The sequence below is a fragment of the Alligator sinensis genome, unplaced genomic scaffold (genome assembly GCF_000455745.1).
Source record: "Alligator sinensis unplaced genomic scaffold, ASM45574v1 scaffold264_1, whole genome shotgun sequence".
Taxonomy (NCBI): Eukaryota; Metazoa; Chordata; order Crocodylia; family Alligatoridae; genus Alligator; species Alligator sinensis.
In genome coordinates this window covers 1,953,256-1,969,261 of record NW_005841831.1, presented here as the reverse complement: position 1 = coordinate 1,969,261, position 16,006 = coordinate 1,953,256, and the positions used below count along the sequence as shown (strand labels likewise).

The 16,006-nt window shown below is 44.3% G+C and overlaps 1 protein-coding gene across 3 annotated transcripts in view; it reads right to left on the bottom strand.

Moving 5' to 3' along the window:
- MARCH8 (membrane associated ring-CH-type finger 8) overlaps window positions 1–15,316 on the bottom strand; it is a 181,172-nt gene extending 165,856 nt beyond the window's left edge. The window contains exon 1 of one of the 3 annotated variants that reach the window (XM_025208803.1): window positions 15,135–15,316. In XM_025208803.1, coding sequence (XP_025064588.1) covers window positions 15,135–15,231 — 97 coding nt within the window. In that variant the 5' untranslated portion in view covers window positions 15,232–15,316. Of the gene's footprint in view, window positions 1–15,130 lie in introns of all 3 variants that reach the window. The other 2 variants (XM_025208894.1, XM_025208841.1) reach the window with 2 other exon arrangements.
- Window positions 15,317–16,006: the final 690 nt, after the last annotated feature.

The window sequence follows — 16,006 nt, the reverse complement described above, 5'->3', positions numbered from 1 at the left end:
GGCCAGCGAGCCAATTACTAGCCGCCACGTGTGAATAATTTAGCACTGGCCAATAGCGGGACACAATTTTGCATTCGAATAGCGGGAACTCTTTGCACCGTGCATTTCTGTGCTGCAAAGAAGAAATGCATCCTGCAAAGGAAACTGCAAATTGGCGGGAACTCTCTCCTACACGCGGGTTCTCAATTGCAGCAGAACACTCTGCCGTGCAAAGGAGCTCTCATGTGGCCAGGAAATTCCATAGTGCCGAGGCACCAAAAATCACTGGGTCGTGACAAGAGTGAACTTTTTTCATCCTCCTCTACTTTCAGGTTGAACACCTAGAAACAGTGGCAATGGTACCTTGGGACCAGGTAATGGGCCAAGGACACAGAGAGAAACTGGCACCTAGAAGCCTCAAGGCAGACCAAGACTCATTCCTGAATAAAGATAGAAATCAGCGTGTCCATGATGGAGGCTAGCTGCTCCTGGGTTGCAGAGGCAAGACAATGGAGAGAGGAAGAGCCATGGGAAAAAGGAGCTGCAGTGCACCACTTTGTGACTTCTCAGGGGGCATGCAGAGGCTGAGGAATGCTACAGGCCATTGCTGAGTGCACACATGAGATGCTCAATGAGTGAGAGGGTCAAGCAAAAGGTCATGGATCACCTCATGTTTGCCTTGAACCAGCAAATAGAGAGCATCCTTGGGCTCTCCCTGTTGCCCTGCAATTTAATCCACAAGTGGAATTGTCCAGTGGTCCCAGAAAAACGCCAGAAATCATGAGTTGGTAATTGTGAGTTGTGGTTTCATCAGACTACAACGGTCCCCACCCCACCAGCCATTAGGCAGGCAGAAGCCATGTCCTGAACAATCTTCCAGCAGTGACTGTTGCCACCTGCGGACATGCTACATGCCTGTGCGGCAGCCATGCCAGACCCATGAGTGCTTGCATTCATGGAGGAGTAATGGGTTTGATTCAGTGGCATACCAATGGGGGGGGGCAGGGGAGGGTCATATCCCTGGGTGCAAGCCTGGGGAGGCGGGGGTCGTACCACCCGGACCCTCCAGAGGTACTCAGTCTGGCACTTCCAGTTTCACAACTGGCGTTTCCAGGCTCAGCAATCAGCCACTGGGGACCGCGGCCCCCTACTTGGCTGGGGGTGGGGGGCACAAATGGAAGCACTGGGCCCCCGGGTACTGCAGACCCATGGTATACTAGTGGCTTGATTAAAGACTTTGTTAGGGTTGCCAGGGCAGGGAGGTTGTTTTGCGGGGTTTTTTCTTTTAATTGCATTTGTTTGCCTCTTTCATATTTGTATACTGCACAGGGAGAATTTGGCACTGTAAAACAGAGTGCACAACCAGCAGCACAAGGGAGCCAACAGGATGTGCTGAGGAAGGGACAAGGCTCCCCTTCACTGGAACTCAAGATGCCTATACCACAAACCTAACAGGTGAAACAGTGGTACCTTTCAACTACATTGCACCGTTTCACCTGAGCAAGGACCAATGTAACTGCATTCACATGGTAAAGGGACCAGTTAGCACTGATTCCCCCCCTCCACCTCCATTATTGTGGGGTCAGGGCTACACAAACACAGCTATGTTGCTTCCTGTTCAGGAATTCACGTGCATGGAGCAGCATGGAGTATCTGAGGGCTCCAGCGCAGTTCACTGTGCAGACATGCATTCAAGCATCTTGCTCTAGGCTGCAGGCAATGGCCTCTCCATTCAGGACTCACAGCCCTAATGCCTCTCCCAGAAATACAGGTTTCCCTCACCAACCATGGGGGTTAGGTTCCTGAAAGTTCCCATGGTTGAAAAAAACTGTGGTTGGCAAAACTGGCAGGGCTGAGGGAGCAGGGGCTAAATGAGAGGCACAAGCAGGGCAGGGGGGTGTATTTTCCATTTGTACCCCACCGCCTTCTCTGAAGCGTGGATACTCAAAACCATGGTTGGCAAAACCATGGTTGGCAAGGGAAACCTGTAGGTGCCTAAGGGTATTAATGCCTTTAGAAAAGGAAGGACAGCTGCTACTCAGGAGAATGCACCAGCTGTTAAGCCATAACTCCTGTGTCTTGTATCACTACAGGGTCATGCAGTGAACTAAAGCACCTCAACTTTCACCCTGGGAGAATTAGGATATGAATGATTTTGCTGTACTTGCATCACTACAGCCTCGTGCATATGGTCCAAGCAGCAGCCACATCTCCTTCTGAAGCAAATACAAGTATACATTTTTCCATACCCCTAAGACTTTTCTTTCACAAATCAAGCAATCATTGTAATAATAGTGCTTCATTTTTGTCCAACAGATAAGTGGTTGGAATACTCATCCTGAAAGTGTGAAACCCAGATTCAGATTCAGTGCCTGAGAAGAATCAAGCCCACATCCACACCTCCCAAAGCTGCTTGTCTGTCTGCTATGCCAGAGTAGCTACTGCAGGAGGCACTAGTAGGTAACAGTAATGCCTTGAGTTGGAAAACTTGTCCAACTATCCCAACCATACAGTTAGTCAAATAAAAGATATCACCTTAAGAAATCCTTGCCTCTTGCATAATTACTGGACCATCATGACTACAACATCACTCCAACACTACCCTGGAAAGAGACAGACAACATCTAAGCTGACAACTATATTCATGTAGTTTTACCCCCGATTTCTCCTGAGGTAGTTCTACACTGGATTCTGTCCAGTTAGTGTTGAGGATTAGTTTGTTCACTCCTCCTTCACACTAAAAACAAAAGACTGGTTACACCTAGCTTAACATTCTGTGCAAACCCTCAGGCATGCTAGCAGGGCAGGACCTTCCACTGCCCATGCTATATACACAGTTTTATCTGTGCCTGTATTTGCAATTACAGTACATCACTGGTAGCAACAATGCTATTGTGACTGTGGACAGCATGCCAGCAACTGCCAGCATTTTAACAGCAATGAGATAAAACCCGGGCTTTACTGAAGTCAACAGGAATTTTGCCATGCACATAGATGATGAAAGGCGGGATTTCACCAATACAGTCAACCCTTACTGTCAACAGGATAGACAAAACAGTGGTTAAATGTCAGCAATTATTTATATTCATGCTTCCATCCTTATTATAGACTTTTAGCGAGATCAGTGATGGAAAATTAAGAGAACTGATAGTCACATGGACATGGCTGATGCGTAGAAACACAAAGTTTCATTCTTTACAATTGCCAGCATTATATGGGAAAGAGGGGAAAAACTACTATAACAAAAAGGAGTAACATTACAGATCTGAAAAATATTTGTATTTATATTAATTCATAATCATTGAAAGATGTTTGCATACATAGGTGGTCTTTGTTACAGTGATTCTCAATCGCACCATCAAAATAAATGTATAAAACAACACCAATGAAGGTGAGCATGAGAAAATGAGGATATATGCTATAAAGTTCACAATAGTGTCCCCAGAGATGGGAATGCCAGAGCCTCACTGTAGATGCAGCCAGTTCAAGTGCATATGTCCAAATGTGTTGGCTCTTTGTGCTAGTAGTACACTTGCACAAGTACTTTAGCATTCCTTACACAACAAGGACAGAAGCCAAAGCAGGAGTGGTAAAGACCTTGTTTGTTTTTCATTCTAGGAGCAAATCACCTAAGGCAAGTTGCTTGATTTGTCTTTACCTCAGGTTTCCCAATGACAAAGTTAGGATAATATGGGCTTCTCAGCTGGTTTATAAGCCTGCAAGATACTTGGTACTAGAGCAAGAAACACCTTAAGAGAAGCCTATACCTAGAGACAGGCTTTGAATGCCTGTACTGTTAAACAGCACGCTCCCCATCACAAACGCTCTTGTACTAAAATTTCAAATCAAAGGTCAAGATTCTCTGCCAAGAATTTCTCATTGAGCCTAGTTCAGTACTTCAGAAGGGTCACAACTTCCTTTCCAGGAGGTGTGTTACTTAATGTGATACTGTTTGAAGCACAAGATGTACAATGTAAACTGAGCTTTCTAAATAAGCCAGTTAAATAATGCAAAACACCACCAGGTTCTTCCCACTGTGTGACATATGCTGAAAAATCTTATCAATAGTTTTGAAGCTGCAGGAGCATTGCCAACAGATGTGACACAGAGCATTTAAAGGCATACTCTGGTCTAAAAGGCAAGGATTTCTTAAGGTGATGCATCTTATTTGATTAAAGGGGAGGGGGGGGTGTCAGATAATTCTGCCTAGGCAATCCAGATATGGCAACACCGTGCTAGCACATGAAAAATCAGATCACCACTGGTCAGTACCTGAATGGGAGATCTCCAGGGAAGGCCCAACCTGCTGCAGAATGGTGAGAGGGACTAACTGAATCAATCCAAAAACACGGTGTTAACACATGCTTTGCTACCGAATGTATTGGTATGAAGTCTTGCACACAAAGTCCTCCCAGCCCTTTCCAAAAGAAGACAAGAATTCACCCAGTGAGGCCAAACTCCAGTTTGTGTAGTTACTCTGTTTATCATATTCAGCTGAAATAAGCAAGGATAGGTGTTAGCCTACATCCTGGTAGCCCAGACCCTACTCTCACCAGAAGCTTTAATTTATTTTGAGCCTGACAGAACTCCTCCCCTACTAATGTAGCCTGAATCTTTTTCTAAAGCTGACAGATGTGCACTCACAAAAAGATCCCGCGTCTGCGTTTCATTTCACTCTAGTTTAATTGGTATTTCATTAACACAGCAGTAAAAAGGTGAGACAGAGAGAGATGCAATCTCTCTCTCTCCACACAAACACCTACCTAAAAACTCGCCCTCCCCACCCTGGACTATCTTGACACTAGCATATTGTCAATGAGAAAAAAGCCAAGTGATTCAGGATTCTGTTCTTGGGTACACTGGCATAAAATGGGAGCAAGGCCACTAAAGTTAATCTGGATTTACAAATCTATTATTTCAGAGCCGAGCCTGCACACATCACTTTCTGTGTTTACTAGCACAGTAGCAACTTCTCACTTTGTTAAATTTCCCTTCTCTCAGTTCCTCTTTCCCCTCCACCTGCCAGTAACTTAATAACAACAACAAAAAGTTGCCTTTCAAAACTGATAGTTTTTCTTCCAACAGTGTCCCAAAATTGATCAAAAAGGGCACAAGTGGCTGTTGCATTTGCCGTCTCCCAAGAATTAGGAATAATGAAGTTAACACTCCCACTATGATATAGGTATTGGCTTTATGCTACAGATATTAATGCATAAGAGATACAGGGATACTAGAGAAGATACTGGAAGTTCTCATTAATCTAAGTGATTTTACTCAAAGTTGGAATATGACTTGATGGAACAGAACAGCTTGTCAGTACAACTAGAAAAGCAGTTTGTTTAAAAAATGATAGCACAGATGAACCCACACAGACCCAGGCCTCCAAGTGCCCAAGTGATTTCAGTAGAAGTTAAGAGTGCCACAACCTCAGAACACTGCTCATCTAAACAGTGCCTCCGTTAAAATCAGTTTAGAGTAATTAAGAACTATTAACATACAAGAAAACAAGCATTCTAACAAAGGGCCATCACAGCCCTTTAGGTTAAGAAAAAAAAGTTTATTTTTCTAAAGCCAGACATTGCAACTATACAATATAAAAATGCTCATTATTCATTACAGATGTCTGTGGTTCTTGCAACATACCGTGCACTGCCCATGCATACAATGGAGAATAAGCAGCTCTTCTGCAAAGTGTCACCCATCACATAACTGCAGCCTGCTGAGTAAGATGCATTTTTCTATGTCTCTCTATTTTGGGAGAACTTTTATAATATTCAAAATGACTACTCAGATATAGATTAGTGCGGTCTAACTGGGAAAAGGAAATTACCAGGTAAAGTTGAAATTCCATCCCCTTGGGACCTGCTGTATTGGTAATTCCTGAACAGAGGAGTGGGGGGTGGGGGGGTGGAAACAATCCTTCAATAAGCTGTCCCAGTTTGATTTTTAAAATCAGTATGCAGTTTTCTGCTCCACAGAATCCACCATGAGTAAAGGCACTGACTGGTTTTTCAGTGAGGCACCCACCCTCGCCACCCCCCACCATACACATACACCCACACATCCCCTCGCACTACCATACACACAGACCCCCACCTTACACACCCCAGCCTCCCTCCCCCCACACAGCTCCCACAAACCCCACACCCACCCACACACCCAACAGGCTCCCTCACCCTACACCTATCCACCTCCACAGACTCACTCACACCCCTCCCACACCCTACAGCCCCTCACAAACCTACACCCACCCCTCACAACGTACAGGAGTAAGACTTCATTTTAAGCTATTATACAATCACCTCTGCGTACACCACACAAACGCATGTAAACCAGGACAAAAAGATGTTCTGAAATCAAATTAATGAATGTTTTAGATGTTCACTTTTTAGAACATCATTTGGTATTTTTCTGGTTGTGGGATGGTAACACCACTTGCCGAAAGGAGTACTTCCGGGGGCAAGGCCAGGGACTTCTGGTGGCAAAGGTCAGGGGTTAGGGGGCGGGACTTCCAGTCTCAGGGGGCTCCATGTGCAGGTGGCTGCCAGGCAGCCTGGAGAGCAGCTCCCACAGATAAGGGGCGAGGGGGGCGGGGGGTAAAACTGAGGCCCTCGTAGGGAGAGGGAGGGAGGGAGGTGGGCGATGCTTGGGGTGCAGGGCGCGGGGGGGGGGGGGGGGGGCGGTACCAGTGTCCCCCAGATCCATGCATGGGGCAGCAGGCAGGCTCAGAGGTAGGGAGTCAGGGGGCTGCAGACCTGGGTCCCTGGGCCCATAGCCCTGACAGCTGGGGGCCCCCTCTGGCAGGGCTGGAGGGACAGGAAGCTCAGTATATACGTGGGTGGGGAGTGAGGGACATGAGCAAGGCCAGGGTAGCTGTGCGACCAGTGAGGAGCCTTTCATTTTAATCTCTGGTTTAAAAAAAAACAAACCCAAAATCCGTGAATTCACAGGGTTTTGTTTGTTTGTTTGTTTGTTTGTTTTTATCAGGGAAAACCAGGATCCCTGCTGATGACACATGCCAAGCTGGCCCACAGGATGACAGAGACAGAGAGAGCTAGGAGCAAGAGTAAACGCCAGAGAGCATATGGCTTAGTGAGATACAATGGTGGCCCTGAAAGGAGGGGTCCTGGTTGCTAGTCCAGACCTTTGTTCTTAGTGGGGCAGAAGCTTTCCAGTGCTGTCAATCCAATTAATGTTAAATGGAAGGGCAGCAGGACAACTTTATGAGGGTGGGGGAGAGGTCTGGACAATGCCTAGTCCAGGAGTGAGGAATTATTCGGCCACACCTCTCTCCCTTCCCCCCCTCCACCCCATCCCTCACTCCAAGGGCTACAACCAGTGCAGAACCGTGCTACACTGGTGTGGGCATACCCTCCACCCCCACCATGCACATGGGTGTGCCAACCTCGTCCTCAGTTCCCCAGCTGTACCATAGCATGCCATTCCCTGGGATGGGGGCAGCAATTGGAGGCCAGGGAAAGAAGGGAAGGCTAGAGACACCAGCTGCTGCAGCAGCCACACCAACATGGGAAGAGCTGGAAGGAGAGGCTATGGGGGCAGGGAGGAGTGATAGGTAGGTGGAAGCCTGGGGGCTGCAAGTCTCTTACAGGTTGCATGCAGCCCATAGGCTCATTTCATCAGATGCTAGAAAAGGAGATGTGGACAGCAGGCTATCAAATAAAAGGAAAGATTTGAATACAAAAAGACAGGGAAGTGCATAGCTCTTTTCAGAGGTGAAAATTAAAAATTAAACACTACGGAGTCTTATTTAACTCAGAATGCCATGCAGTACTGTATCTTGCATAAGTCCATTACATCAATATTTACTTTTTAATCAACAAAACTTTCAATAAAACTTCTAGGAAAAGTTAATTTTCCTTCAGTTATATCTCTATTTTTGTTAATTAAAATCACAGATCAACTGTTGCAGTTTGGGCCAGGACTGACATGCTAGCAGAAGACAAGTATTAACATTTTTTTAATTTGGTTTAGGAAGAAATACCAGGGAATCCTTGCGCCAATTAATACTTAAAGGTTGACACAGAGATCAGTTATCAGCCCAGCATCAGTCACTGCTCCACCCAAAAGAAAATGGGAACTAGGGCCCTGACTGTGTGTGCCTCTGGGGGGTGGCTGCACTTACTTTCTTCTGAAGCAGGGCAGGTTGTTTGGCCTTGGAAGGGAACGGCACCCAGTCTGCCCCCAAAAGGACGGCAAAAACAAGACACATGACTAGTCACAAGCCCAGGGAGGGAAGAAACTAAAGAACCACCCCTCAAAAGAACAACCTCCAGCAGCACATCCTCCCCTCTCTCCTTAATATTACGATTGTGCCTTCACTTTCCTTAATTTTCTTCAGAGCATGTAACAGAAGGAGCAATACAGTTTCTCTGTGGCCAGCAGGCATCTCCCTGGCTCTCCATTATAAATAATGTTCATCATTCCAGGCACACACAGGTCAATGCCTGCAATAGAAGAACTTTATCAAAGCACCCTGGCTTTGAAAATCAAAGCAAATGAATACTAAAGCTTCAAAAGAAGGAGGAACGGAGTAAAACAAACTGTAAGGGAGTAGTATCCTGCCATCATTCTGGGGAGAGGGTGCTGATTGATGGGGTATGACTGAAAAGGTTCAGATTTCCCTAAGAGCTGCTGAAATCCAAATGAATATGTTTTTCTTCTTTCAATAAGAGAAGCAAAGATCAGGAAATAGACCTTTTAGGGAAACCCAGTGAGCAGCATACAAGTACCTACTTCCTTTTCAGTTTATAGAATTTGACAACACAGTGAGCACACCTTTGTAACGTCAGAAACAATTTTCTTATACCAAATGAAATGATTCCGAATTCTAGAAATTCACACTGAAACATGGTTGCACATGTTTCTAATTTGCTATAGGAGTCCATAGTATGTAATGTAAAACTAAATTATATTCAATTCCCCCTTTTCTCTCATAACTCAAAAAAATAAATGAAAAAAACTAAGGCAACTGTATAATCTAAAAGAAAACACACGCTGTGCATTTATCTTTTCAAATTAAGGAAGAAATTTCAAACAAGTGAATCAATTCACATGGAAAACTAAAAGCCTGTTTTATTTTGTTTTGTTTAAAGTGTAAATATTTACAACAGAAGATACCAAAGACATTAAACAATTTCATCATTGTTCAATACCAACAGTGGTCTCATTCTGTATTTTACATAGCTAACAATGAGGCATATTTAGGAATTTTTTCTGCTACATCACTTATTTTCCATTACAATAGGATAACATTTGTTAAAGCTACTTATTAAACGACAGGAGCATAAGCAGCATTTGAACAATAGTTCTAATACTAACAAGCTTAATGTTTCCCTAAAGCTGGGGTAAGAAGAATATGCTACTGACTGAATGATTTTATAACCTACTTTTGCGGAACAGATCACCTCCTGATATTTTGTAACCTAATATTTTGCCACCTCCTCTCCAGCCAAACGGGAACATTACAAAACCATGTGCATGAAGTAAATAATTCCAAAGTCTTTAAGATTAAATAAATCATGTGTTTAAATCCCAAGTATCTTTCTACACATTCAGATTACAGGCAGGGTTATGTTTACTTTTTGTTTTTGTAAGTGTAAAGAAATCCTACAATTTTGCCACCATAATGGTGAATATTTGAATGCATTTGAGGAATTACCTACAAATTATGATCTTTAAAGTTACAGAAGAAAGTGAGTGGAAAAGTCTAGACCAAGTTTGTTCAAAGGCTGCAAAATACAACAGAGAGGACCAGGCATCTTAGGTTCTACTCCTGACCCTTTCACAACATCAAGTGTGCAATTCTGGGCAACTCATTCCTTGTGCATCAGTTTTCACATTTACCTACCAACCATTTGAAAGAAATCTAAAATTCTTATATTGTCCCTGAAGTCAATTATTTCCTAATTTAAGTACAGGAGAATACTGCAATGGATTACACACGTAGATTCACAGAAGCTTACGGCTAGCGAGAGTGTAGTAAGTGGGGAACAAATGTGTGTTAATCGCCGAATGCCAGAGCATTGTTTGCTTTTCTGTCCCTAGAGTCCTCAACTTTTTCCTGGGGCCTCACACCCATCTATTTTTCAGGAGCCCCCTTCTAGTCAGTAAATGTGGCATGGGGAACTCTTCAATATGAATATTTTAAAAAATTGTCCCATGTATAGAATCTATTGGAGGACCATCTTAAATTCATCCCCCACCCCCACTCCTAAAGCAAGAAAGCAACAGCAGGAGGGCAGGTGGTAGAGAGAAAGCAAAAGCTGACCCCTGCCCCTTGCCATCTACCACTTGTCCTCCCTGCTGCCTGTGCCCCACAAGGCCTCCCCGTAACATCAAACCCAGTGGTCTCCAACCTTTTATGGTGAAGATGTGAAGATCACTTTTAGGCACTCCAGGATTTACCATGCCTCCCCCCAGCCCCCTGCCCCGCTCCCCGAACAAGCCGCCCGGGCTCTGACCCCACTCACCCAGCCCAGCCCAGCCACACGCATCCTGCTGCTCCCGATCGTGGAGGCTCTGACAGACTGAGATCGACTGTTAGAGGCTCCACGATAGACCAATTGATCGAGACAGACTGGTTGGTGACCACTGATGTAACCCCTGATGCCTAGGTTCCTTGCTGTCTGACTTCCTCTCCAGTGCTGGCACTACCTACCACCTTGACCACTGTGCTTGCCTCTCCATGCCTGTACCCTTGCACTGCCCCCAGTGCCTGACAACCTGTGCCTGCGCCCCCTTGACCCCCTACTATCTGCCTTCCTACAGTGCCTGTAGTCCCCCCAACACCCCCCCCACCCTGCCCAAAATCTGCTCGTTGTGCCTGGGGCCCCTGCTGCCTGCTTTCCTCTGCAGTGCTGGCACCCCCTACAGCCACACCCCTTGTGTCTGTGCCCCTGGCACCTGCTCCCCTCCCCGTGGTGCTCTGGCCCCATTCCTGACCAAGGCATGGGCTACATGGCAGCTCTGGCTCTTGCCCAGCCATGCAACAGCATTGGCTGTATCAGCAGCTCTGGCATCCATATTATATTACTTCCTTAAGTAATATCACTGTATAATTGCTGTAGTTGCCACAGAGAACCCATGCGATTGTTGAAGAGAGGCAGTACCTCTTGAGAATCTCAAGAAGATGTGGCTCATAATACGAGGGTTTAAAATCCCCTATGCCACACTATTATCGATGAACAAAAGCTGCAAAGTCCTCAGCAACAGTCCAGGTTCTAAGTATGCCACGAACAAAATGTTTTCCCCTAAAGCTCTAAGAATTAGGTGGTCCCAACTAACTGCATCCTTATGGATTATCCAATTGCTCAGAGAGCAGACTAACAGCCTGATTTTTCCTCAGTCCAGTTCCACAAGTGAACGCTGACACCAACACGTACTGGCAGTGGGAGAGAAGCAGCTCATTAATGAAAGGGAATGTTTGAGCTATTTTTTCAAGTAAGTGTGTGGAAACACTTATGTCAGTCTCACTCTCCCTTGACTCCCTACAACTGTGCTTCTGTGCCACTATAAAATAAGGAACTGACATGACTAAGCCTCACAGACAAAGCATGCCTCACTGAAGACTACAACGGACTTATTCAGCTCCTCTGCACCTAAAATAGCTAGTGACTGCAACAGTGAACTACTACATGGCTACATATACATTTTAGTTAATGCCTTCACACTTTTGCAAGAAAGGTCAGTGGTTTACAAAGATTCTCCCTCACCCTTTTTAGTTTCATTTTCAGTGTCACTGCAGCAACCTGCACTTCACAGCAAGCAAAGTTCATGCCTGTTGATACCTCTTCAGATTCCAGGTCCTCAGTTTTGGAACACAGCAGAATTCTCCACAAACTGGTCCTCAGAAAACCTGGTGACCCAGCTAACAGACTGCGCCTCTGCACAGAGAGAGATCTGAGGCTTCCATACACAGTGGTACAACTAAGTGATGCCAGCCACATATGCAACCCCTCCCCCCCCACAAAAAAAAACAAAAACAAAAACAAAAAACCAAAGCCAACAACCCACCAAACAAATATTGAACACATCAGGGATTTAGAATTACTACATACCAGTTCAGTTAGTTCCCACACCTGCAGGATTTCTCATCCTCAGGGTGCAATTCCATCAAAACTACAACTTTTTCTTATGCTATCAAAATCAAGAGCACTCCATTTCCATTTAACCCAAGTACCACAGTTTTTAAGAGTTGCACCATAAAGTAAAGGCCTTTACAAAGTTAAACAAACTTCAGCAGTCACCCAGAGTAACTTCATGGCCTGATGACTTCACCAAGACATCCACCTGTAGCTACAAGCTAGTATAGGTTGGCAGGAGTAGGCCCATTAAAGAGCAATATTTTGATAGAGATGACAACGTTTAGAAAAAAAAAGATCATGATAAAAGCACTGTAGTGGAATGGGTTCCTGGACAGTTCCATGCATTCACAGGGAATCTTTCTAGACAGGGAGCACTTTGAAGAGAGCCAGGGTCATGACCACACTGCTGACATTGATTCAGATAAGGTATTTTGAGCACTGGCACCTTCAGAGATGGCTCCTTTACCTGATCCCTTAGTCTTAATACATGCAGTTGCTTTAAAATTAACCTGAATAGGAAACAACACCACTACCACCACCACAAAAAAAAAATAAAAACCCCAACAAACCAAACCATGGACTAAATAAAGATCCAAGATAGTAAGGTGAACACAGTATTAAGAAACCGGACATATTGATGAGGTTAAAAGCTGAAAGACGGAATATACTCATTTCTGACTTCCCTTCAAAGTCAAGATAACTTCTTAAATAGTAGAGATCTAATCATTTTTAAAAGGCAAAATTCTGTCAGTGGAAAGTGTTCACTGAAAAAGGTCAGAAGCATTTAAGCCCTTCAGATCTGCCTGAAGTTTCAGACCAGCCACATTCAGGCTCCAAAGAGGAAAAAAAAAAATTCCTGGGAATGAACCCTAAAGTGTCCAAGCAACATAATTTGATAAGGAAGCCAATACTACTAGGCATGTTCATTTTTCCAGTGGAAGACTCTATTAAAAATGTATACTGACAAGTATTTATATTGTGCACAATGTTAACTGGATTGGACAGACAGTGCAATGTGGATACAGGGCAAAATGGGTTTGATTTTAAACTGTTTGATTTTAAACTGTACTTCAACAATGTAAATGCTGGTGTTACAGAATCAAGAGAAGAATTCCAAGTCAAACAACTAAATTTCTTTGAGCTTACCCTGTGTCATGACAGCTAGCACGTTTCACCCCAGACATGGCTCCATCTGTGATGGGTGCCCCAGGGCAGTGTTTCTCAATCCGTGGTATGCGTACCCCTGGGGGTACGCGAGACACAGGCAGGGGATATGTGGGTGCTGCGTTCTGGTCTTTGCCTGCTTGGGCCAGAAGTTCCAGCTGCTGCCCCTCCTCCATGTCTGGTTTCGCCGGGGCTTTCACTCCCCAGGGTCAGTGTGCCAGGGGATAGGGAGGGAGGCCCTGTGCAGGCTGCTTTGGCCCAGGCTGCGGTGGAAAAAGTGGGACTCAGCTCATGGCAGCCAAATCGGAAGTGCCACTTTTGCCACATCGATCGGCTGGGGGTAGGTACACAAGATACCAAAGGTTGAGAACCACTACCCCAGGGTACAGCTTGTATAGCACTATTAAATTAGTACAGTATTTTAGGATGAAGAAGGTTCAAACCACTTAGCTTCTCCTGCTACTGAAAAGTGACCAGAAATCATGCAGAAAAATTTTCTCCACCCATCAGGGTTAGTCAGCATCAGCGCTGACAGATGTGGAGAAACAAACAAACAACCCCTCCAAAAAAGAGCACTTTACCAAAAGAGGAAATGCATTAGTTTGACCCAGCTCCCCAGCACCTATAGATCGAGCGCTTCAGTGGGGCCTTTTGGCACTTTTATCTAAAGCTGATTCAATCAGTTATTAGATAAAGGCACTAAAAAGTCCTGCTGAAATACACGATTTAAACAGATGCTGGGCAAGCCAGGTCAAACTAATACGTTTCCTCTTCTGGGCATGCACTGTGCTCAGCACAGGGGTGCACCACGCTGGAAGTAAAGCACTGTTTTTGTTTGTGGTGGGGGTCTTTTTCACATCTAAGCAGTCTAACTGGACCTTTACGGAAAGCTTAAAATCACATTTCTGCTTTAGGAGGTGGCATTCTTCTCTTTGTATCATAACTGAACCAGTGCCCAGAATGGTACTAGGGCATTAGTTCTCAACCAGGGTGCTGTGGCACCCCAGGATGCTTTGAAATCCTTTCAAAAGGTGCCACACAATGTTAGGACTGTTAGGTGTGCAAATATGATTTACAAGATCATCCCAGAGATTTCAAATAGGAATCCAGAGTGTTAAAAATATTTGACTTGTGATCATTTTTCTGAGTCCCTGGCAACAAAAGAATTCCTCTATTTTTTTTTTCCTATAGTCAAAAAACAAGTGAAAACTAAGAGTTAGCATCTTCCCAGAGGTGCCTTAAGTCTAAAAAGGTTGAGAACCACTGCACTAGGGAATCCTGTACTGCCAAATGTACTGTATTTTTAACTATACCTAAAAACTACTGTCCTGGAAGAAGTCAGCAATATCCTGTTTTAAAGGAACCTGTGCTGTTCTGCCATTGGCACCACATGCTTCTAGATGTGGTATGGTAGTGGGGGAGGAAAAAGATTTTAGCTGAGAATTGTTGGTTTCCTGTGAGATCTTGTTAGATAGTGGTAAGTAAACAAATCTCTGCAATGCATATTCCCCTAAATTTCCTATGAGATCTTGCTGAATCTTCACAATGCAACAATTTCAACAGTTTCCTATACATACCACTACAGGTGGTGATAACAGGAAAAAGCACTTCATGAAATATTGGGCCCAATTCTACAAAGTGCTAAACATTTCCAATAAAAAAGATGACTTGCATCTGTTCTTACAGTACCAATTTTCTGTCTGGAGGTTCCAGAGACATCCAGTTCTGCTGAGCTTATGACAAGATCAGAGCTTGATGTGGTACATCTGTCCACATGCTTTAAATTAATACGTTTATAATTAGAGATCAGAGGTAGAAATAGAAGGCAGGTTAACATTAGTATTCTGCTGGTTGAGCACTAGCAGCAGACAGTTATAAGTTACCCACTGGTCTTCCGTATTCCATGCTGTAGACACTCAGGTTCAAAGATGACCTCCAGAATCTGTGCTTCAAAGTACAAGCCAACATCACACACATCTATCATCTTCCTTGTGGGGAGTGCAGAAGAGGAAAGTGCAAGCAGTTACCATTCAGATAAGGGAAGAACTCACAAGATCCCCGAGTTCATCTCCATCAAAGCTTAGAAAGAGTAGAGAGAAAAAGATATTTTTTAAGTCTGCTTGGACAAAGAAAACATTAAGTACAGAGCAGCAGGGACATCCTGACTGCACATACTGGTGATGAAGATGGTCACAAGCCTTGAAAGTGAATCAGCATCCCTTACATCTGTCAGACTGAAACGGTACCTCTTATAGGAGGCGATTTGGAAAGCTTGGTGAGAAAACATTGCTCCACCTTATTGCCCTTCGACAGGTAGAATGACAAGCAATAGTACACAGGTGTGATTTCATTTGCCAACTAGTTTTTGACATGCTCTGGTCTAGTGAGTAAAAACAAAAGGAACACAAACCTAGTTACCTGCTTGATCACAAAGGATGCCAGGGACCTTCAACTAGCAGTGATTGAGAGTGTTCAGCACTTTGTAAGATCTGGCTTTTGTTCCTCCGCTTTCAAGTGGCAGACAAGGTTCTTTGGGTGAATCTGATATCTTTTATTAGACCAACTCAAATAGTTGGTAACATTCGTCTTTCCACTTTCAAGTGACCTTTTCTAATGATTATGCAAGAGGTTTCATACAACTGCAGTCTGTTTCTATTCATCCCCTCCCCAACTGTTAGAAGAAATACTTTCAGGCCTTCCAAACCAATGACTCATTCATTTTATTAATTATTAATCCAATCCTTTTTGCGTCACTTATA